The sequence below is a fragment of the Danio rerio genome, chromosome 13, assembly GCF_052040795.2.
Source record: "Danio rerio strain M-AB ecotype USA chromosome 13, GRCz13ab, whole genome shotgun sequence".
Lineage (NCBI taxonomy): Eukaryota > Metazoa > Chordata > Actinopteri > Cypriniformes > Danionidae > Danio > Danio rerio.
The window spans coordinates 52,575,265-52,601,379 of record NC_141033.1 but is presented as its reverse complement, the minus strand read 5'-3'; the positions used below and the strand labels follow the sequence as shown (position 1 = coordinate 52,601,379).

At 36.8% G+C, this 26,115-nt stretch overlaps 1 protein-coding gene across 2 annotated transcripts in view; it reads right to left on the bottom strand.

Annotated features, from left to right (window-relative positions):
* The window catches only part of ggps1 (geranylgeranyl diphosphate synthase 1), a gene marked incomplete at its 3' end in the record, with an annotated part of 42,386 nt that extends 20,169 nt beyond the window's left edge, over nt 1-22,217 (bottom strand). The window contains 3 exon segments of one of the 2 annotated variants that reach the window (NM_001291760.3): nt 1,917-1,987; nt 18,850-18,940; nt 21,927-22,217. In NM_001291760.3, the coding sequence (NP_001278689.2) occupies nt 1,917-1,987; nt 18,850-18,922 (144 nt within the window). In that variant the 5' untranslated portion in view covers nt 18,923-18,940; nt 21,927-22,217. 2 annotated transcript variants of the gene reach the window in all.
* Nucleotides 22,218-26,115: the final 3,898 nt, after the last annotated feature.

The window sequence follows — 26,115 nt, the reverse complement described above, 5'->3', positions numbered from 1 at the left end:
TGCATATAATAAGGCACAGTATACGTCAAAAGCATCAGTGCAATATCAGACAGCACCTATGAGAACAGCAGAGTTACACTGTTAACAGATTCATTCATGTCAAGCAGTGTGTGCAGGGCCGGTGAGCGCTCCGTGTATCCTTTAGTCACTCAGTTCTGTTATAAAAATCTATTTTCTTGTGATAAAGAGATTTCGTCGAGACATATTTTCCTCACGCTTGCATTTTTTTTTGTTGCTTGTTAGTTTTAATAGTGTTGATTTCAAATGCAATAAATATATTTGTATAAAACTTGTAGTAACGGTGCTTATAATTGGAGTGTGCGACAAAATTTTGCCTGATGCGCCTACATTTTTAAAGTTATGCCTAGTTCAGACTGCGTGATTTTAGCCCCGATTTTGGCTCGCCGACAGGTTTTGAGAAATCGCCGACAAATGCCTGAAAATCACAGGCAAATCGGTGCTCGTGCACGTGAGTGACAATCACACAGTATGAACGATCAAAGACGCGATCTGAGAGAATCGCCGATGAGTTGCCGATGCCTGAGATATTTGGCCTGCTGAATATCTGGAGCTGTCGGCGATTCAAATCGTGCCGTGTGATTTGAGTTTTGACTGAAAATAACATCGGAGATCGCCTACAGCCAAAGAGAGAGCGGCATTTAATTGTGTGAGCATGTGTGTATACCTGCTGCAGGCCAGCGGGATCCTGGGGGAGAAGGTAAAAGCGCTCTTTTTAGGTTTATTTGGACCCACGAAATGGAGGAAACACTAGTGGAGGTTTGACAGGACTCAGGAGCAGCCGAGTATGTCTGATATTTCATACAGAAAGAAATTATTTTATTATCAACGTTGAGGAGAAATGGCTAATTCCCTTTAAACCCAGGTGAGCAAACATGTACATGTTCTACCCCATTAAAGGCTTCTCTCTCATTATGTAGTTAATAACAAAAGATATACCACATGTTTTTGGCTGTGAGACGTAGTTTGGACGAAGTTGTCGGCGATTCTTCCTATAGTAAAGTCATGCAATGTGAAAGTCCCTGTCGCCGATCCATCTTGCAGTATAAACAAAGCAGCGATGAAACGCTAGCCCAGATAGTCAAGCATTGTGAAAACATCTGTGATATGACTACTTTCAAAATCATGCAGTCTGATCTCGGCATTAGGAGCACCCGTGCTACCAAGGAAAAAGGTTAATTTCGAGCCCTGAATTTACCTTGCTTTTACATTTTGAATGCAAGTACATGTAGTTAAAGCCATTTAATATAAAGTAGGACTGGGTTTTTGAAGGAGAATAGAAACCCGGCTACTAATACAACGCCATTCCAATCATAACCACCCACATTTACATATCAGCATCACAAATGTATCCATTTACATGCTAAATTATAAAGGGTAGCACAGCAATTCAGAAAATAATCATGGAACAGTTATTTATCGGCACAAGAATCCTTAACTAAATGCAAGTCATGTTAAATGTAAGGAACATGTTGTTGATTAAAGACAGAAGCCAGTGTTGTGCAATCACATCTGTCGTCTTAATTAGTCAACTGAGACAGTAGGTTGTATAAAAGACATTCAGAGACATGCACACAGAAGCCCAGAGCCAGTTTTCTGGCAAGATCTTCAGTTGAACAGAAGTGAAACCAATCCCATGTTTAAACTTTGCCCTCGGCCACCACAAGTTCACTCAAATAAAGATCAATACGCGCTACAGTAAATCTAAAAGAAACCATACATGACTTTCAGTTAGAGCTGACTGTGGCAAAGAAAAGAGTGCATATAAACACATGCACAGATCCCATTTTACCTCACAAAAAAAAAAAAAAAAAAAAAGTAAGGAATTTTCTGCAGTAGAAAATCTATTTGTTTTGTCAATGCTGCAATGCATTCCTCAAACAGAAATAAAGCCGTACCTGAAGTTTATCCTCTGGGACGTTGAGCCAGTGGTTGAACGCCTGAGAGAGTTTTGTTCTGACTTGTTTTCCTATCAAAACACAGAAAGATGACAAGACGTCAAAATCAGCAACACAACAAAGACAGAGCAGATGCTTCCCACCACTAAGACACCAGACACACAACTAAAACAAACAAACGGCTTTCTTTCAGAACAGAGTGAATTGAGCCTACTTTTATAAATCACATTTTGACAAAAACATTTATTTAAAAAAAAAAAATATAGCTGAACAATATATCGCTCCAGCATCAATATCGCAATGTGCACTACCTGACAAAAGTAGTGTTGTGGATTCCAGTTATAGGAACAACAAATAATAGCTTGACTTCTGGTTTATTATTTGGGAAAGAAGGCCGATTTTTCCCACGAGTCACCTGTTGAACTGCATCCCAATCATCACAAATACTGCAGAAGAGCTACTGGAGCCCACATGGAGCCAAGATTCTCACAGAAATCAGGCAAGTTTGGTGAAGGAGAAATCATGCAGAGTGCAGAGTGGATGATCAACATCAACAGCCTGAGGTATCAAGACATTTGTGCTGCCCATTACATTACAAACCACAGGAGAGGGACAATTCTCCAGCAGGATAGCACTCCTTCTCATACTTCAGCCTCCACATCAAAGCTTCTGAAAGCAAAGATGGTCAAGCTGCTCCAGGATTGGCCAACCCAATCACCAGAGGTGAACATTATTGAGCTTGTCTGGGGTAAGATGGAGGAGGCTTTGAAGATGAACACAAAGACTCTTGATGAACTCTGGGAGTCCTGCAGGAACGCTTTCTTTGCCATTCCAGATGACTTTATTAATCAGTGATTTGAGTCATGTCAGAGATGTATGGATGCAGTCCTCCAAGCTCATGATGGAGTCAGACACAATATTCATTCTGTTTCCACTGCATAATATTTTACTCAAATAAGCGTAATCTAGAGGATTTTGCCTTTCATATAAGCCACTTCTGATACCAGGTGATCAACTAGAAGTCAAGTTATTATTAGTGGTTTCTGAAACTTGGATAGGCGACGAGACTTCAGTCAAATAGTGTAGTCACATCGCAAGATCTGCAAAGTTGAGTCTGAATTATGGGTGATCTTATTTGTAGTCGCTGCTAAGTTTAACCATAATAGAGTGAAAGTTTATCATTTGCATGTTTTTAAGGCCTGTGACTGAGCTCTTAAAGAGACTTTGTAACATTTGTGCACAAAAAACTATGATGTTTGGAGGCATAACTAAGATTTATTGTATTTAATTATTAATTCATTCATCTTTTCGGCTTAGTCCTTTTATTATTCCAGGGTCGCCACAGCGGAATGAACCGCCAACTTATCTAGCACGTTTTTTAACGCAGCGGATGCCCTTCCAGCTGCAACCCATCTCTGGGAAACACACACACACGCTCATACACTATGGAAATTTAGCCTACCCAATGGGGTACATGCTGAGCTAGTGTTGTTCCCATACTGAACTTCCGGTGACCTGTTATTGTGAGTTTTCTTCCATTTTATATGGTTCCTTTTACAGCATCGATGTTGTAATGTCATTCAAATACAATCAGTAAAACAGACTTTGGCATTCATTTAGCTGCTCAAGCGTAAAACGAGACAAAAAGCTGTTTGCTCGCACGTAGGGTTGTAACGGTATGAATTTTTCACGGTATGATAATCGTCTAAAACAATACCACGGTTTGACGGTTTCGCGTTATACGGTATGTTACAAATGTTACAAAATAATAGAACAGTGAAGCAAATTTGACTTTTTCCAAATAATATATTTTAGTTACTATAAACAACACCACTTACAATGAACAAATAAAAAAATAAGAAAATAATAAATAATGTGTCAAAGTCCAAATAAAGTCCAAATAAACATGGTGCAAATCCTCAGTAAAAAAATAGATATAAATATTTACTATACTATAAATAGTTACATAACGAAACTAGATTCAATATGGAACATCCTTAGGTTTTATGTGCCAGCATGGATATGGTTGTCTGTGGATATGGATTTGGATATGGATGTCTGCAATGCAGACAAACAGCTGCACCTTCATTTGCGTCTTTTGAAAACAGCAAGAGCAGCAGTTCGTCTTTGCTGTGTCACTGTTTTGTCATGTTTCTGTGCTGCTGTGCATGCAAAAGTACTTAGTATGAGAATTATTTCATGCAAAACTTTTTTTTTGCGTTTTATTTAGCCGCGCATAAATGTATGCCTATCTCTCATTCCCTGTTGTTGAAAAAGCTCATTGTTGGTCCACAAACAAAAGTGAAACCTATGCTTATTGGTTGTGATATAGCGAGTTTGAACCAATCTGGGCATGGAGGAGGGACAATGCATCAATGTATCATGTCTGGTTTGTCCGGAGACACAGTGACGAGCGTTTCTTTGTCAAATCAGCGTTGTCAAATTTTGATGACGTAACCGCACTTATTCCGGAGCCTCTGAAAGTCCTCGATATGTTATGTTATGTGATACAGCACTGGAAAGCTGAGATCCTCTTCTTTATGCCAATCTTTGAATTGTATGAATCGGATCAGCGAATCAAAAGTTATTAAACATTTAAGAGCAATACTTATTTTTAGCCGCGGGCGGCTGTCTTGGTCTTTAAGGGTTAAAACCGTTGATATGCAATTGTTCATGGTATGATAATCGTGCACGTTCAAATCGTGGTAGACCGTCATACCGGTATATTGTTACAACCCTACTCGCACGTGCCCGTCAGTTTGGGCAGGCTAGCGCAGAAGCTCAGTTGAATATACTGGGGTAAAATAAATGCTCATATTATAAAGACACGGCGAGGGGAAATGTAATTTAATGCAGTGCTTCTTGTACAATCTGAGACCCACTTTACATCAGATATCACTTAGTCAGAGGAGATTGGTGATTTTTAAAGAAAACAGACCTTAAACGCACCGATTTTGCATTGGTATACAATTCACCGGACACTATAAACCCAGGTTACTGGCAAATTCGAAGTCCTATTAGCATGCTTCGACATATACCCTATTCACCTGTACCGCACGTCTTTGGACTGTGGGGGAAACCGGAGCACCCGGAGGAAACCCATGCGACAGCACTACCTACTTCGCCACCTCTGCATTTAATCATTTATGCATAATTGATATGATTTAGACGTCAAATCTCATTTACAGATATCATATCAGGTCATTTAACATACATTTAAAGTTACTCAGTCATGTTTTGAGTTAAATAAAGGGTGCAAATTTTGGACAGAAGCCAACTCATAGGTTTATGCATTGTTTAAATATATGAACGATGCATTATCTAGTTAAATAGAGTTTGCATGCATTTACAGAAATGAAATCTCAACATGGATAAAGACATAATCAATATTATTTGCCTTTTTAAAAATAATCAGATAATAGACTGGAGGAAAATTGTAATGTTGGGTGACCACAACAAGATAAACCACACAAAGGCTTGCAAACAAACTACATTTTTGAGATTAGATTAAGAAATCAGGTAGCACGGTAGCAACTGAAGATTATTCAGCAAGCGATGCCTCCGAATATCATTCATCTCCATTCATGAGTGTTTTACCCTGCAGCTTCCTGTAACTCAAGCCTTCAGTGAGCGATCTAATGACCTACTGGCAGCCGCACGCTTTTCCCTTACTGAAAGCACTCCGTCTGCCCTTTACTCATGCGGATGAAGCTCTCAAAACCAGTCAAGAACATGTCAGATTCATTTTTACCACCCATCATCTAAAACCAAACCTGTGACATTTATAGAGACCTATTGTGGCCCATTTTACAATGTGTAAAATAAGTCTCTGATGTCACTTAATGTGTGTGTGTGAAAATTCAGCTGAAAAATACCACACAAATAATATTCTAACTCTGTGTCACGATCACCAGCGATCTAAAACACCATAGATCTTTGGTAAACACTCAAAAGGCTTAACGGACTACAAATCCACCATTTCATGGACTACAACTCCATACATGGACTCCTGACTAATTACTTGGACTATAAGAACACCTCTCAAACACACTGCTGAGTCTTGTCTACTGTTTTAGTGATATTACAATGCGTCTTTCTTCCTTCCTTTTTTCCGTGTTTTTGATCCTTACATTTTTCATTTGTTTATTCCTGTTTGCTGCCTGCCTTGTGACCATCTGCCTGTTATTTTGACTAGGACTCTGGATTGCCCTTATACATCTGTTTTCCCCTGTATTGACCACTGCTTGCCTGACCTCGCTAATAAACCTGCACCTCTGTTGTCAGCGTCACTTCCCCTGTTACACTAAGAAACTGACCCTTTTAGGCTTTAATCTTTTGGTGTGAAGATACAAGATGTGCAGCACCTGAAACTATGGATACTGGAAGTCTGTGCAGGCATTTCTCCTGTGGTGTTGCTATCAGTGTATGAAGAGTGGGAGAAGAGGGTTGCATTGACATTCCAACACAATAAGCAGCACATTGAACATTTCATAAGTGGTCAGAAAATTGATTGCGATCTTTTATCGATTAATCGTGCAGCTCTAAAAATGAAATCAGGTGTTTCGAGAGCCCACCAATTAGTTTTTTTACCTATACTTTAAAGAGCCCATATTATGGGTTTTTGGAAATGCCCTTTCCATGTAGTGTGTAACACAGCTCTAAGTGAAGTGAAGTATCCAGCTAAGGCTTAAATCTGTAAGAGTACAGTGTTTAAAACTGTTGATTCATCTATAAGAATCGACTCATAGTGCTTCAAACGAGTCGCCTTGATACAGAGTTATTAGGTGTTTTCGCCATGACGTACTAACGAAACCAAGCTATGTACGTGCACGCGCAAACCCGGGAGATTTGAAACCTGCGGCCCCGCCCTCTGACGCAGAAACCCACACACACACCCACAAACACACGCACACAAACATGCCGGTCGATTGAAGTCACACTGCAGATGGATATATTGAGCCTCTACCCAAAGATGAAACCTCAGCATTATAACCAAGCAGTTGGAAACTACTGGAAACTTCTGCAAACTACATGCTACAAAGAATACTTCATCAGCGTTTGTTAAAGGAAGGATCAGTAAAGAGTAACTTACTGAAGGACGTCAGGATGAGTTTCTTCCTCCATTTCTCAAGTGTAAGTACGTGCAATTAAAGTTGCCTCGTTGACTCTGGCTTGCAAATGTATTTAGTTGTGATTTGTTACTTGTAACTGTGTATACTCTATCAGGTTAACTCGCTATATTCTCTTATCGTGTGCAAAGTCACGTTAAAAACGCGACACATGCTGCTTTGTTTACGGAGCTCCGTGGACGAGGGTAGGGTGTGCGTGCGTGTGTGTGTGTGTGCGTGCGTGCGCTGTCGTCCGGAGGTATGTGTGTGTGTTTGTGCGCGCGTTGTCATCCGGAGGTGTGTGTGTGTGTTTTTGTGTGTGCGCGCGCGCAAGGACAAGGGCAATATGTGTGTTTGTGTGTGCGTCTGTGAAAATAGCAGAGTGAGACGAGCTAGGAGATCTCCTCAACAGTTTTTGGAGTTTTTGCTCAATAAAATAGTCAGTCGTCGGTATTTACATTGACCCACTGGCAGCTAAAATCCACGCCTACACTATCGAGCGTGTATGAACTGTGATTACTTTTATATTGCTGATTAGCTGTTGTGCATTTTACTCTCTGACTGAAGGCAGTCGACCAATCGCGACAGACTGACATCGGTCCAATCAGCGCAGATTAGCTTCGCGCTAAGGAGGGGTTTGGGAACAAATGAATCACTGGACGATTCATACGGGAGTCGCTGGAATAACTAGGTAAAAATAAATGCAGATTATAAGACCATAAAAGTGTTTTTTGACCTTGCATGCATGTTAGCATTGCATTGTTGTTGGAGACCCTTACAACCAAGATATGACCCTATTTCATGTATAATATGGGCTCTTTAATATGGTGGTTCTAACTGATTCAGTAAGTATGCCTTAAGTGCTTGTGACTTATTACAATTTGCTTATGTACACGTTTTTAGACTGTGGGAGGAAACCGGAGTACCCAGGGAAAACCATTGCGAACTTAGGGAGATAATGCAAACTCAGCGCAGAGAGTACCGACTGACTCAGTTCATTCCGCTGTGGCAACCTCTGGTGAATAAAGGGACTAAGCTGAAGGAAAATTAATAAATGAAATATAAAAAAGTTTACTAGCAAGCTTTGTATAGTAATCGTGCAGATTCGCACTCTATAACATCAGAAAGATCCGACCCTTCTTATCTGAACATGCAGCTCAACTCCTTGTTCAAGCTCTTGTTCTCTCCAAACTGGATTACTGCAACTCTCTACTAGCCGGGCTTCCAGCTAACTCTATCAAGCCTCTTCATCTGCTCCAGAATGCAGCAGCACGAGTGGTCTTCAATGAACCTAAACGAGCACATGTCACTCCGCTGCTAGTCCGTTTGCACTGGCTGCCAGTTGCTGCTCGCATCAAATTCAAAGCTCTGATGGTTGCCTACAAAGTGACCTCTGGCCTTGCTCCTTATCTGCTCTCACTTCTGCAGATCTATGTGCCCTCCAGAAACTTGCGTTCTGTGAATGAACGTCGCCTCGTGGTTCCATCCCAAAGAGGGAAGAAATCACTTTCTCGAACGCTCACGCTCAATCCGCCCAGTTGGTGGAATGAACTCCCTAACTGCATCAGAACAGCAGAGTCACTCGCTACTTTCAAGAAACGACTAAAAACTCAACTATTTAGTCTCCACTTCACTTCCTAATCTGCAATTGCCTCTTTGAATAGCACACTAACTGTACAAAAAAAAAAAAAAAAATACTACTAATACTTCCCTTCTTAGACTTTACAGACCTGAAACTTGCCTATAGCACTTATTCATTGTTGGTCTTAGTTGTGTAAATTGCTTCCTTGTCCTCATTTGTAAGTCGCTTTGGATAAAAGCGTCTGCTAAATGACTAAATGTAAATGTAATATGAATCATATACAAGAACCAAAAACTATACATCCAAGAGTAAAACATCTGAATTCATTACATTGAGAAATCAAACTGCTTTAGATTCTGGGCTGAAATTTGGCCTGGACTTGATTTAATGAGATTCACCCACTAAAAAGTGAGTTAATGACCTTCTGGCAGGCTTTCTTAATCACTTCACATGTGCGTCTGTTTTCCCTTTCGGGAAGAACTCGCTTTATCCTTTACCACAGCAGAGAACGCTGTTCAATTTCAGCTTCTCAGTGATTTCATCCTTGACCTCTGCAAAAACTAGACAGAATGCGGAAACCCAGCGAGGGGGATGCAGAGACTCAACTCTGTCACAAAAGACATCATTAAAATTGCAAGAGGATGACAGGAAAACAACAGAACGGGTTCTGATGCTGCAGCAGTATTTCTCCTCTCGCTCTCGGAAACCAGTCGACGCCTTTGAGACTCGAGCAAACTGAATATCAGAGCTGGAAACACTCTGACTCAGCAGAGCAATATTAAAACACATTCCTGCTACCAAAAGCCCTGCACAGAGATGGAGATTTAAGCTGCATCAATCCAGAGACATTGAAAGAACAGTGTGCTGATTTTAAGACCCTCTCTGAGCTTTCCAAGTTTATTTATACGCAGTAATTAGTCAGAAAACTCTTTAAAGGCACAGTATGCATCTTTGGCCACTAGAGGGTGCATATTCACAACAAACAACTGCACATTACAGCTGCATTTTAGAAAGGGAATTAAAGGTGCACTATGCAATATTTGGAAAACAGTTATGTTGAGTTATGCACAGATTTGTTTTAGTGCTTTCAAATACCAACAGAGTTGTTATTAGTGGTGTAAAGGATCAGAAATCTTATGGGTGATGGTTTTTTAGTGTGCTTTCACACGTCGACTTTTTTTTTTTTTTTTTTTTTAAATGGAACCTGGCACGTTTCCCAATTAGCGCAGTTTGTTTGGCATATGTGAATGTGCCAAAACAATTAGTCCGAGATCACCTACATGAGGGTCTCAGCTCAATTGAAACGAACTCTGGAGTGGCGCGATTGTAGGGAAAAAGCAAAACGATCCGAACCAGGCTATAATCAGTGTTATATGGATATAAAATGGGTATATGAAGAGAGAATTACGAGGAAAATAACTGCATATACAGCTGAAGTCAGAACTATTAGCCCTCTTAAATTATTAGCGACCCTTTTCCCCACAATTTCTGTTTAACGGAGAAGATTTTTTTTTCAACCCATTTCTAAACATAAGATTTAATAACTCGTATCTAATAACGGATTTATATTATCTTTGTTATTATGACAGCACATAATATTTGACTAGATATTTTTCAAAATACAAGCATCCAGATTAAAGTGTGATTCAAAGGCTTAATTAGGCAAGTCATTGTATAACAGTAGTTCCTTCTGCACACAAATCAAAAAATATATTGCTTAAGGGGGCTAATAATATTGACCTTAAAATAGGTTTCAAATTATTTAAACCTGCTTTTATTCTAGCTTAAATAAAACAAATAGGCCTTTCTCCAGAAGAACAGGGTTTCTGCAGATAATGTCAAATTTAAGACTATTAAGTATTAAATTTAAGATCTATAATTGCAATATCAAAAACACTCGAGAGAAAATGTGTAAAAAAATAAATAAATAAATAAATAAAAACATTAGTGGTAAAATAAATTTATTTAATTTGAACAGTACTAAAGACAGGTTAGATGCACCATTGAACTACAGAAAAAACAAACAAACATCTTAATGCTGATTTATACTTTCTCCTTGCGCCACGTCGCACACCTCACGTGCACCCACAGCGAACCTCCGCAAACACATCGATGAACTCACGTTCGCACACTGAGATTGGCTATTGCAAGTTGACCTTTTTTGTAGTTGTAATACCACAAATTACAATTGGACTATAATAAAGAACTACAACACCCAAAAACCTAGCAACAACAACAAAAAAAGAATTTAAATAAGCATTAGATGTAGCATTACATGGACATCAGAAAAAGAAAAAGACCTGTGCAAAAATATTTTAAGACCTAGAACAGCCAACTTAACCTAAAATTTAGATTTTTATATTTTAGACTTTTTAAAACCCTGAGGAAACCCTGAAGAAAAAATATTATAGGAAATACTTTGATCTTCTTTTGGGAAATATTTATTAAAATAAAAATTTCACAGGAAGGCTATTATTTTGACTTCAAATGATAATCGTGATTACAATTATGACCAAAATAATCATGATTATGATTTTTTCCCCTAATCAAACAGCACTTAAAACTTCTGTTTCAGATTACATCTCATTAAGATTATTTTTCTTATCCCATTGGCAAATATTTTTTTGCTTGTTTTGAGCAAACAATCACTTAATTTTGAGGTGTTTTTTTCAGAAAACAAGACATAATTTCTTATGCTATTTCAGATGTCAAGTATTACCTTGATTTAAGATTTTTTCTTTTGATATTTGGACTGAAAACAGGACAAAACCAAGTTAGTTTATTATTATTATTATTATTAAAACTCAAGGACGTTTAAGGACAACATGTTTGTGCACTTTCTAAAGATTTGCGTTTTGTTTGTGAATAAATGGTTGGAAATCAATCCTTTTCTTTTTTTCCCAGATTCATCGACTAATCGAAAAATAATAATAATAATAATAAATCACAGAGAGATTAATCGATTATTAAAATAATCGTTAGTTGCAGCCCTAATAAAGATACATTAAAACATTTAAAAATTTGGTTTCAATGACTACACAGTAACATGAACTTGAAACGAAGTTAATCCTCTTAAGCAATCACCATGCAAAATACATGCAAATCCAACCACTTGTCAGAAACTGAAGCCTCATACTAGATGGCGGTAACTACAAAGACACTCGAATAGCACACCATCCAAAAGCACAATCGTGCACATAAAAACAACCCATCACAAATATCCCAGAACAATGACTGTGATCCACAGATCATACAGACGACAGCAGCTGAAGCTAATAATAGATGTGATATTGTCATATGTGGTGTCTATTTTGCTGACTGCAGACTTCCTGTATGACTGCTGACTTACAGGATGAAGATGCTTAAACCTCAAAATGAGCAGTTGGCATTAGATGTCAAAGTAGCGACAGCAGCTTCCGACAACATGACATGCTGTGACCCAACTCAATATCTGAAACGTGTTTTCTCATGCTTGTTATATGCACTATCGGTCAAAATGAGAGATTGTGGTCATTTTTATTTTCTGAAAAAGTGTCACCAGGATTGCATTATGTATGCATTTATGTATGCAGCTTCTAGTAGTAAATATTTATTATTTTATCATTTATTCATTATTATTATAATCAAACTTTAATAAAAAACAGTCTGTAGAAACAGTTTGATTGACATTCTCCCTTTGTAAATGTAATCAGAGGGGGAAAGCCCCGCCCACCAGAAACCATCCCTCCTTCATAAGCATAGGAAGCATGAGTGCATCGATGCCCATTCTCGTTGATGCGTTGTTCAGTAGTTCACACATAAAGACTGGTGAGCGCCGTGCACCCGCAGATTTCTTCCCGATCACAGCCCGATCCGTCGGTGAGCTCGTTAACTTCCAAATCGGACTCAAATCAGGCTTAAAATCCTGTAGAGTGAACTAGGCTTTAGTTGGATCAGCTGAGTTTGATTAGGGTTGGAGCAAAACTGTGCAGAGCTGCGGCGCTCCAGCAATTTAGTTTGAGACCCATGAGTTAGATTGTACTATAGACTAACCCTAACCCTGTGCTTTCACTTTAAAGTTTTAAAATTAAAATTTTTTATTTTTATCTCAGCTGTTATTGATTCCACGTTAACGGCAAAATTAAGAAAGCACTTTGCATGAAGAGAAAGCACATTATGTAAAGGCTTCATTTATTACAGCTCCAATCAGGTCAAATAAAGTGCTCCGAAACACATTGCTAATACACAATTTAAGCATATGTCATTACTTTCATTTAAAATAGCTGCAAAATTGTCATAAATTACAATACAAACTCATTTCATTCCCATCCATCTGAAATTCCCTTCACCTCCATTAAACACTTTTTCCTACAGCGATGCTATTCTTAAAATATCATTTAACCCACATTTCCAATGAGACCAAGAAAGGAATCAGGCTAGTAATTTCTCTATAATATTCAGCCAGCAGCAAAAAAAAAAATAAAATGAAAAAAAAAAAAAAAAAAAAAAAAAATTATATATATTATATATATATATATATATATATATATAAAATACAAAAAATGTATTTAAAATTTATTCACTCATGTTTTTCCAAACCAGAGAAATTATAATCTAAAAATGACATATAATATATTTTTGATGGCCAAACTTTACAATAATGATCCATTTAGGTAATGTAATGTATTTATTATTAACAAACCATAAATAAAACATTTGTTACAGTATTTATTCAACTTACCCATGTTAGTTAATAAAAATTAAGTCCTTCATTGCTGAGCATTAACCAATAACAACAACGAGGACAACTAATGGTTTTAATAATGCAGTAGTAAATGTTGCACTATGCTTAATTAAATGCTGTTCAAGTAATGTTAAAAATACAGGAACTAATGGAGCACCAACTATTCAATAAACTATATTAGGATTCAACAGTTTTTTCACAGAAATTAACAGTTCTTGACCTTGTATTATGGGTAGGGTTGTAACAATGTACCGGTATGACGGTCTACCACGATTTGAAGGTGCACGATTATCATACCATGAACAATTGCATATCAACGGTTTTAACCCTTAAAGACCGAGACAGCCGCCCACGGCTAAAAATAAATATTGCTCTTAAATGTTTAATAACTTTTGATCCGCTGATCCAATTCATACAATTCAAAGATTGGCATAAAGAAGAGAATCTCAGCTTTCCAGTGCTGTATCACACAACATTCACGGACTTTTAGAATCAGTGCGTTTACGTCATCAAAATTTGACAACGCTGATTTGACAAAGAAACGCTCGTCACTGTGTCTCCGGACAAACCAGACATGATACATTGATGCATTGTCCCTCCTCCATGCCCAGATTGGTTCAAACTCGCTATATCACAACCAATAAGCATAGGTTTCGCTTTTGTTTGTGGACCAACAATGAGCTTTTTGAACAACACTGAATGAGAGATAGGCATACATTTATGCGCGGCTAAATAAAACGCAAAAAAAAAAGTTTTGCATGAAATAATTCTCATACTAAGTACTTTTGCATGCACAGCAGCACAGAAACATGACAAAACAGTGACACAGCAAAGACGAACTGCTGCTCTTGCTGTTTTCAAAAGACGCAAATGAAGGTGCAGCTGTTTGTCTGCATTGCAGACAACCATATCCAAATCCATATCCACAGACAACCATATCCATGCTGGCACATAAAACCTAAGGATGTTCCATATTGAATCTAGTTTCGTTATGTAACTATTTATAGTATAGTAAATATTTATATCTATTTTTTTTACTGAGGATTTGCACCATGTTTATTTGGACTTTATTTGGATTTTGACACATTATTTATTATTTTCTTATTTTTTTATTTTTTCATTGTAAGTGGTGTTGTTTATAGTAACTAAAAATATATTATTTGGAAAAAGTCAAATTTGCTTCACTGTTCTATTATTTTGTAACATTTATAACATACCGTATACCGCGAAACCGTGGTATTGTTTTAGACGATTATCATACCGTAAAAAATTCATACCGTTACAACCCTAATTATGGGGAGTAATTTATATTCCTGTTGGATTTATGCATGTACAGTATTTATACATTTAAGAGGGAAAGTGCTCAATAAATCAAAAAGTAAAAACTGTAAATAAGCCAGTTATCCCAAGAGCTTAATTTCCATCTGTTGCCCTTTGCCAGATTAAAAATAATAAAAATTACAAACTAAAATAAGGAAATTATCACACATTCATACAATCGCATTGAAGTTACATACAGTAAAACTATTAAAAATAACATGTAAAAAAAAAGTCAAACTTAACTTTTTTCCAGAACGTTACGCTATTTCTGCATTTACTGTATCTTTAATTAGAAATGAATCCAGCTGATGCATGAATGACTTTTCAACCTAAAATCTAAAATACAAGAAATTTAAATCATCACATATTCATACAAATCACATTGAAGTTAAATACAGTAAAACTATTAAAATAAACTAAAGTAAAACAAACTAAAACATTTTTTAAAAATTACACATGACTTAGGGTTGGGTCAATAGATGATGCCATCGTCCATCACCGATGGCCAGGGCTTGACATTAACTTTTTTGACCACCAGCCACAGTGGCTAGTAGTTTTCCAACGTTACTAGACACTCTGCATTTTCACAAGCCACAACTTTGTTGTTGGGAAAATATTTTTTATATGCATAAATATGACTCTGACATGCTAAAATCACTTGATTTATATTTTGTGTTTTGTCCACATGCCTCCTTATACATTTCACATTTTGTGTATCGTGTATGAGCAAATAGGTCATGGTTTCATAGTGTTATACTGCAATTATTTTGAGTTTTCAGAACTCAAAATTAGGGATTTACCAAATGTATCTCTGACCACTCCAAACAATAATTATTTCTTAGACACAAATTTTAAATGTGTCAAAACAAGCTAAATATAGCTGTATACAATAATTTTATTTAACAAAAAAAAAAAAAAATTACTTTTAAAAATAATTGTCATGCATCAAAAATATGCACAGAAATCTGTCCTCGCTAAAGGTCTCTCAGATCACCAGTTAACTACACAGTAATGGAGAGTTAATCTCATATTAAAGCAATGTTGTTGTAAAAAAATGATAATTAAACCATCTTAACAAAAATAACCATAAGAAATAGAAAGCAGGTGAAAAAACAGTGTGATAATGAAAGGATGATCACAAGGTTAAGGCCAATTAATAATCTGATCAAAGCAAAAGCAACCGGTGCTGCTTACAAAAGGTCACATTTGGAGCTCTTGAAGGCAGCAAGACTGTCGGTGCATTAGCATAATTTGTTTGTCTGACTATTTGAAAGAGAACCGATCACAGTTGTGTTCCAGCCACGGTTGCTTCAAGCAAGGAAACAGGAGCGCGCACGCGCTTTAAACAGTCGCGCACATCACATCAGCTGTTAGCGCCAGTGATCATCCTCTCTGTATTCATCTGCTTTCTATTGCTCGGCCGAACGCAATTTTGTATTTTTTCTAAGACAACATTTGCACGCATACTGGGTCATGCTTATAGTCGAACCCTGCTTCTAAGAAACCCACAATTTAATAATTATTTTCAATCAGCCAAAGTGACTGTCAAAGCTGAAATCTACCCGTATTTGGCGGGTATAAGCCCTGCCGATGGCCGATATAAGAAATCACAATGCTGAGCTGGCATTGCAATCCTCAGCCACGCCACCATCGCAGCAGCAACCTGCTCACGAATAATACACACGTAGGCCCTCTTTTGGCCTAATACAACTTAGGGCCCTATCATACACCCGGCGCAATGTGGCGCAAGGCGCGGCGCAATACTTGTTTGCTAGTTTCAGCTTGGCGCAAGAGCCGTTTTGAGGTGTTGCGCTACGCTGTTTAAATAGCAAATGCATTAGCGCTCATATGTGCTCCCATAGGCATTCTGGTCTAAAAAGGAAGGTGTTCTAAGGGGCATTGCTAGCGCGTTGCTATTTTAAGAAACTATAATAGATTTTTCATTAGACCAAAACTAACCCGGTCTAAACTCCGGCGCAGAATTGCGCCTCGCTTACACACTGCTTAATACACACGAGAGAGCAATACGCAAATATCTTTACATATGAAAAAAATTAAGGATATATATATATATGATATAATAAGAATAGATATAGGATATAAATATAAAGGATTAAAATATTACAAAACATTATTTTCTAGCCTACATAAATATGAAAAACCACTGCTTTTATGCCTTCTTCATCTCGGGAGGCTTTTTCAGTTCATTCATAACAATTTGCTTTTGTATAATGTTATTATTATTAGCAGTATTATTTATTATATCCATATTTATATTTGTTTTAGTAAAAAAACAAGCTTAGATTTGCCAACCTGTCTGGTTTTAGACCATATGGGGCACAGCATGTGTTTCAGGATATAACTCAGGTTTTTGAGCACATTTTGTTATTATTGTTCATTTAATCGTTTGCTGGAAATTAGAAATGAATTTAGAAATAGCTTTGAAACAAATATTTGCGCTTAACAAACGAAATTAATTATTTATAGACTAATTGATGTCTGTGCGTAAAGGTTTCCCTATCCAAGAGCGAAAGTGAAAGTAGATCCATTATCTCTCATTCTCACGCAGTAGATGCTCTGTTTAACAGTTTTCTGTTAAAAAACTGTGAACTGTTTGCTTGTGAAATGCTCATTTTTTCCACTTAGACTTACTTTGCGTCCTGTAAATAGCGAATGCGCTTATGGCGTGACGCAGCTGACTCTTAAAGGGAATGGGAGATGAGACTGTAATTGGTTAATTCTCAAAACACACCTATAACTCATTAAGAAAATAAACTCAACCCTTTTAGACCATGCGCCGAAGCGCAAGGCAGATTTCCCGTCCTTAAATTAGCAAAGATGCATTCTGACACGCCCTGAAAGCGTTTGCGCCCTGTGTTTTGCGCTCTGGGCATGGACCGTCAAAATAGAGCCCTTACCGTACGTTCACACCGAAAGTAGCCGGAAGTCATTCATTTTCAATGAGAGCCGGCGGCGATAAGTGGCGAGGAGCAGCGCGGCGCGTCTTCGCCGGTGTGGGCGTCGAGGAGAGTTGAAATGAAGTCAACTTTATGGTAATGAGCTATGACGCGGTTCGGCGGCAAGCAATCAGAATGAAGACATCCATCGCTTGATAGCAGTTCAGAGAACACTGACCTGTGAACTTTGGTTCTGACCACAGTTGTTCCCAAGGGTTTGATTATTGCGGTCGCCGGATTTCCAATTATTTACTATTTTTTCCTACAGGAACATGCATTAAATAAGTTACTGGCGAGTTACTAATGTTCATTAATGTTATATAAATTTATCTTAAAAAAGCGGGAATCTCACGCGATGTGACAGTACAAAACAGTACTGCTGCTTCAGGATATTTCAGACATATGGACACATATTGGATAAATAGAGCAAAGCCACACCACACGCAACTTGATCTTCCATTGTTATATGAATTTGATAAGAAGTGCGCAACATTTTCACGCTAGAAACATGTCTTATGCAGGAATGTAACTGATATGCTGCAACTGCTCCTTTAAATATGAGATCAATGTAGCGAGTTTTGCCGCTCTCGCCGCCGGAGCTGAAGGCAAAGAGCGTTGTCGCCAGGGCGGCCAGAGCGACCTTGGACGCTCTCGCCGCTTTCGGTGTGAACGTACGGTTAGTTTTTAATAGGCATTTTAGAATGAAAACAATCCACATCCACACTGACGCTTCACCTTTCATTTCTGAAAAGCCCTCCTTCCACCCTATTCCGCTGGAAACACACATGACCCCGCATGATTTTTTATTTAATAATAAATTATTATTCATTCATTCATCTTCAGCTTAGTCCCGTTATTCACCAGGGGTCGCCAGAGCAGAATCGATTGCCAACATATCCAGCATGTGTTTTACTCAGCGGATGCCCTTCCAGCCGCAACCCAGTACTAGGAAACACCCATACACACTTATTCACACACATACACTGCAACCTATTTAGCTAACCCAATTCCCCTAGAGCGCATGTGTTTGAACTGTGGGGGACCTAGAGGAAACCCACACCAACATAGGGAGAACATGTAAACTCTACACAGAACTGGCAACTGACTGAGCTGGGACTTGAACCAGTGACCTTCTTGCTGTGAAGCGACCACTAAGTCACCGTGTCACCTTTGTTATATAATAGTAAGAAAAGTTCCCTTGGCACTGATTTACATGCAGCCAAAACCCTGCAGACGCTCTTACCTGGCAGTTGTAATAAATACTTGTACGGTTCCAGAAGAATCCGTTCAGAAGTGGCTCTTTGCTTTTCATCCATCCCTCTGTATATCCAAACCTGGCGAGAGAAAGAAGGAAAGAGTGAGAGTGAAAACACAGCCCGACTCTCCTGCAGAAGCTCTGAATAAACGCTACGCCTTCACAGCCAATTATTCTCGCCCGAGTTGTCTTTAATTTGATTTGCGTTACTTCCTGTAAACCAACATTATGCATGCGGTTTCTGGGGCTTTGGGGGTTTTCCCACAGTAAGCAGGACTTAATTCGTTCCAGAACAAGTAATCTATTTTAGTAGATCTTAATTGAATCTACCTTTTAAATGCAATGCATCATGAGGCTTCATAAAATAAGCGTTTATTTGTTTGTTTATAGCCACATCTGCAACCCTATTTCATTCAAGGAGCAAAATATATACAGCGGGGGGGGGGGGGGGGGGAATAAGTATTAAACACGTCATGTTTTGTCCTGGGAGCTGCTGACATGGGATTGAACCTAATTTTGATAAAAACCAAACAATACAAACATAAAAATAAAACATAACACACAAAAAAATTAAAATTGAGTATGTAATAATGCAATGACATACTTTATATAAAAGGCTTTTTTTAATGATCATATGGAGAATTAAGTCACATGCATTGCTCAGGCATGAGTTCCTCAGACTTCAGTGTGTTAAAATCTTGATGTCCTGTGGGTCTCGTCTATCAGGTTTTAAAGAAATGGAAAAGTAAAGCATAATAGTGCGATTAACATTAGCACTAACAAACAACATCAGCTCTCCTTATTTTACTGTGAACAGCGTTGTACTTTGATAGTCATCGGCTGCTAATATAATCTCTCCATTTAGAGATTGCAAAGAATACTCGTCTAAAATGATATTATGTAAAAGTCTGGAAGTGCGAATATAAAACCACCTTCATCTCAAGTTTCCAAGGTTTAACCTCAGAAATGATGTTTGTAGAAGATCAGCATCTCCAGATGGATTTCAGATGAGATTTATTCTCATATCAATGATAATATAACAAACAACAGCTTTATATTTATATATATTTTTAGTAAATTGGCATTATTATACATTGCTGATATTGGTAATATACATAAGTGGAAACATTATTATTAGCACAAACACACACACTCACACACAAAACATTATCATTAAAAAATGTTTGCTAAGCCATTTAATTAATAATTCTATGTAAACTAAATCACAGATGTGCATTTTATAATACACCAAGTAAAATGTGTAGTTTAATAGATTTTTTGTAAGTATACAATAAGGCAGGGGAAGTTTATTTCTTTTTTTTTTTATCCCATTTAGTTTATTGCAGTATCCAAATTCACATACTGATAGGGTTTTCCACAATGCATTGACAAAACAATCAAACATCGGATTCCCAAAATTGTAGAAATAAATGAAATGATAAAATATAAAAAATTTCCATTAATAAATTTGGAAGTTACATTAATGATTTAAGGACATTATTAGAAACAGGAAAATCAATACACTCATAATTGTTTTGTATATCATCAAAAAGAAATGGATAAAATGAATTTGCTGCTTTTCAGTTACAATTCAATTGTGTACTTTTTTATTATTTTTTACCTAAAATATGTACATATGGAACTATGAGGATGGTACTTTTAGGATCTTAAATGTAAAATATTTATTTATCTGTTTATTTTTAAATAGCTATTGTTCTTCCTACTATCTTTCTGTTATGTTTTCTATCATTACTAAAAATAATACATAAAATAATCAAAATAAAATTCACATCTTTCTGACTATTCATTCTAATATATAATAAATTTGGTCTTAATGTCAGAATATATTCTACATATTTTCTCCATGTCTCAATAAACTCCTCAGTTTGTAAAAGACAGTTCATTAGCCTCTCCATCTTATAGATTTCATAAATTATGTCAAACCAGTCACTAATTGAGGTGCTTCAAGCTGTAACCATTTTTTGGTTATGGCTTTTTTACAGGCGATCAGCAAAAATTTCTGCAGTTTTTTTGTCAGATTTTTCTTCTAACAAAGGATTTTTTAGGCCTAAGTATAGAGTTGAGTAAGAAAAAAAAAATCGAAGGAAAGATTATTTCTATAGCAAATATCATACACAATGGTAATTCAAAGTACTTTACGAAAACAAGAATAAAAGAAACATAAGAAATAAAAACAAGGAATAAAAATCATTAAAAACAGATTAAAATAAAATAAAAAATACATTTTACAGAAATAAAAGACATAGTGAGTAATAACAATAGATTAAAATTAACATTAGGCTTATTATAAATGAACATTACATAATAAGATGATATGATATAACATGACATAATATGATGGCCATATGACAATTACAGTAATAATAATATTAGTAATAATAAATAAATAAAATTACAAATTGAAGAAAGCAAGGATGCTATTTTCATTTATCACTAACCATTTTTGGTTATGGCTTTTTTACAGGCGATCAGCAAAATTTTCAGCAGTTTTTTAGTCAGATTTTTCTTCTAACAGGATTTTTAGGCCTGGATAAAGAGTTAAGAAAGAAAAATCGAAGGGAAGTTTATTTCTATGCAAATTTCATACACAATGGTAATGTAAAAGGCTTTACGTAAAGAAGAAACATAAAAAATAAAAATAATTAAAAAGATTAAAACGTGCTAAAATTAATTTTATAGAAATAAAAAAGACCTAATATAGTAATAACAACAATAGATTACATTAACATTAGGCATATTACAAATGAACATTACATAATAAGATTATGACCATTTGGGTATTACAGTAATAATAGTAATGATAATAATAATAATAATAATATTAATAATAACAATAATAATAATAAAAATAAATAAATAAAATTACAAATTGAAAAAAGGCAAGGATGCTATTTTCATTTATCACTAATATTATAAGGTATAATAACAACAACAAAGACGTTATTATTATTAATAATCCTTATATTTGTATTAAATACACTCAGCCATTAAACTATAAAAATAGTCAAATAAAGTATAAAGTAAAACAGTGATGCCCCACCCACCTTCCAGAAGGAAAATCTGCGCTCTGTCACTTCCGCCTCGGTAATCCAGCACGTCACTCTTCCGCTTTCAGTTTTTTTCTCCACCGTCAGCCAGCTCGCTAGCATTAGCCAGTTAGCCAAGGACGACAATTTAACTCCAATTCGACTCACAGCTCATTTATAACGCGTTTAAAACGGTCCCTTATCATCCTTAAGGCTGTAATATCCAGTTATATGAAGGCAGAATGGGTTTTTATGCCGCGCCAGAGAGCCTTCGGCTGATGTGTCATGTCTGAGTCTGACAGGAAGCTCATCTCTCATCTCTGCTGTTCGCGCTTAAATACGCCATGGAGTCTGCAGAGCGCATGCGCGGAAAGTGGGCTGAGCCTTTTTTTAAATGCATATAATGTTGTAATGATAATTTTGTAAGCTGGATTGTTTGACGATTCTTTTTTTTACTTAGCTTTTATTGATTTTTTAGGAACATATAAACATTGGGAACAAAACAAACTAATTAAAAACTAATACATATATACATAAATATACATATGTATACATATATAGGCAAATACATTCATTCCACACATGTATATCCATATACATACATGTATAAAAATATTCAATTAACCTCATCAAAATAAATAAATAATTAAGTATAAAATAAAAGATTGCTAAACACATTTTACAGTGATGCATAACCTCTACAATAATGTAAATGTTCAATTATAAATAATTATATTGTCGTTGTGGAGAAAGCCAGCCATTTACTCCATTTCTTATCAAAGGTCTCTAATTGTATTCGAAGAGCATGTGTCATTTTTTCCATTTCCTTAACTTCTGCTATAATTTTGAACCATTCATCTTTAGCTGGTGGCTCTTCTTTATACCATTTACGGGTTATAGCTTTTTTACTTGTTGCCAAATGTTTGACGATTCTAAAGAAAACTTGGGAAAAATGTATATAATTAATTTATACATCCCTTAAGTCAAGTTTTATATTTATAAACAAAGGTTTAGTGACTCTAAACCTTCTTAAAATTGACCTAGACCAACATTTGGAAACTATCCAGCACTCTTTTAATCCTAAAGCAATGAAAACTGAATGCTTATATTCTTCCTTTGTGACTCTTTAGGGTGTAACTTATTTTTATATTTGTTACCCTGCCGTTTGTTTGATTTTGTGTATATTTCTGTGCATTTTTTATGTATTTGTATCATTTGTGTCAATGTATGTAATTGGATTTGATCTACCTCTTTGCTTCATTAATAAAAAAAACTGTAATAATCATTATTTTGTTGACATCACAGGCCATGGTGTGTTGTATCAGTCCTCTATGACAGGGGTTCCCAAACTTTTCAGCCCGTGACCCCCAAAATAACAATGTCAGTGACTCGCGACCCCCATTTTTTAAAGTGGTTATACTGTAAATATATAAATGTTGCAGACACAACTGTAGGCCCATATAAACATGAGCATATTGACAACACATAAATGCAACATATAATGTTTTTTTTGTCATTTATTAATTTAATTACATTTTAATATAAAAATTAAAAGCTGATGGCTGATTTTTGTTTGTATGTTGTTGTTTCTTTAACGCAACTATTAATCTTCTGTGGGTTATGAATAAAATATGACAATTCAAATAGTTGAATAAAATTGTTTTTAAATTTTGGAAATCACCAAGTGACCCCTTGTCATTGTCCCGCGACCCCCACTTTGAGAACCACTGCTCTATGAGGAAGTATTGGCATAAGAGTAATTCTAGCATTATGGATGTGACATTTGTGACAAAACATAAATTCACAGAGAATGTATATGTTAGTTTTATATTTACATCTGTTAATATTTACTACTACTAACTACAGACTTTAAAAATATCAATTTGTAAGTGTGTTTTATACTTTAAACTAAAGAAATAAACTTGTGACCAATAGACGAATTACCAGGTTCAGGCCCGGATTGGCTAATTGGGAAGACCAGGGGCCTCATTTACGAAGACTTGCGTGGAAATCATACTAAAACATTGCGTACGCACAAAGCTGTAAATGTGCGTACGCAGAAAAAAATTCAGATGTATGAAACACTGCGTACGCCGAATTCCACGCATATTCGTTTTGTGCATCCTAATGAACGTGAAACTGAGCGCAACATGCAAAACCCCTCCCTGCCTCCTCCCCCGTATGAATATGCTAATGACTCTACTTTGGCAAAACCCAACGAAAAAGCAAAGGCAAAAGCAAGCAAGAAGAGAAACTTTGAACAGAATGTGAATTGGAGGTGCTGCTTTCAGAGGTAGACCGGAGGAAAGCGGTGTTATTTGCAAGTTTGTCCTCCGGAATTAACAACAAAAGAGTGGGAGAGTTTAGCTGATGCGGTTAACACAGTTGGGTCTGAACATCACACTCGGTGGATTTAAAGAAGAGATAGTGAGATGTATAGGTGCAAAATGATACAGCACCCTTAACAGTCGAGTGGCGCAGCTAGTAAAGCGCATGGCATTATGTTTTGATACATTCGAGCATGAACTCGGTTCGAATCCAGCGTCTGCTGAATTAACCCCCCCCCCTGCTTCATATCAGATTTTGACTACTATTAATCACGAGGAAGACAAGTAGGAATCATTATTAAGTCTGTGTATCATATTTTATTTGGAAATGGAAATGTTTCTGATTCGCGTATGCAAAATCATCTTCAGATGGTGTCTTTGTAGCAATGTGCGTGCAGTTGATCGCTCCCATTACATTGGGAAAACAGGCGACCGCTGCAAATTGTGCTTTAATGTTTAGCTGCTCAACTGTATGGTATGGAAATCTTATTTACCTGCTAGATCGATGAACCCGTCTCATACAGCTGCCATTGCAAGGCTCAGTCACTTTGTAGAGTGCAATTTAACACAACTGCCTCTAAGAGTCGCCAATGGAAATAAAACAGACACGCACAAAAAATGTGCGTACGCCTGCCATGAAGCTGGCGTGGAGCTGCGCACATTCCCACGTTCATTTCATTGTTAGTAAATCCAAACATGAGTCATTCTGAGCGTGAAACCTGGCGTACGCAAAGTTTTTGTGCCTACGCAGCGTTGATTCATGAGGCCCCAGGAGAATTCCTGGTGGGCCGGTGTCCCTAGCTACTTGCACTCTAAGCAGTTGCACTTTTTTCATTATTTGTTATTTGACCATAGCCTCACTCTTTTTATTCATTATTTCGTCGCAGCCAAATGCAGCCCGCAGGTTAATGATGATGTAACTATCATTCCACCCCAAACAGCGGCACCTTAGTGAATATTAATTAATATTAATGAACATTACACCTGATCAATGAAAATCAGATGATTCAGTGTATTAATAAATCTGACATAACATGATCAGAAATCTAAAAAGGGGAGAAAAAGAGTAGGATAAAAATAGAATAGACATCAATAGCAGCAGATAACAGTGCAATAGTTATTCTTTTTTCCGGATTCACTGGCTTAACAGCGCCATTGTGGTCTAGTGGTTGGACACTAGCGGTTACGACATCGACAATCTGAGTTTGAATCTCACCAGAGTGTAATATAATTCTTCATTTTTAGTGTTAAGACATATATTACTTTTGGGTTTGGGTTACTTATGTAGGGGTACATATTTTGTGTGTGTGTGTGTGTGTGTGTGACGATTATTACAAAGGACTGGATATCTATAAAGGATTAATGTTCTCATATTTATGAAAAACATTTGAAGTTCTAAAGCAGGTGTGTCCTAAAAAAACGTGTTAGTGTCATTTGAAACTGAATTGGAATTACGTTATTTTAATATAGTCAGTCGACGACTGAGGTGGGCCGGTCTAAGGCTTGAAACTCCAGAGGAGAAAAGGAGTCCCACTCCGGCCCTGACCAGGTTTGTAAACATTCAGGATGCGCGCAGCGAGGTTAAAGAAAAAAATCGGGAGCGCTAGCATTTACAGCGAGGGAATGACATCCGATGCGGTTCAGAGTTTGTTGTCGTATTAGATAAGTTATATTGATTACATATTATATATATTATTTACATAATGCTTTCAGTGCATTATAACAGCTCGTCACCCAGTGATAAGCACAGTTATTCAGCAAAATAACATTAAAGTGAGCACTGTTCATCTGACAGGTGCATTTGCGATAGCACCCTCCTAATGAATATTGGATAAGATGAAATTGCCAAGCATCCAGCCCCAAATATACATCTCATTGAA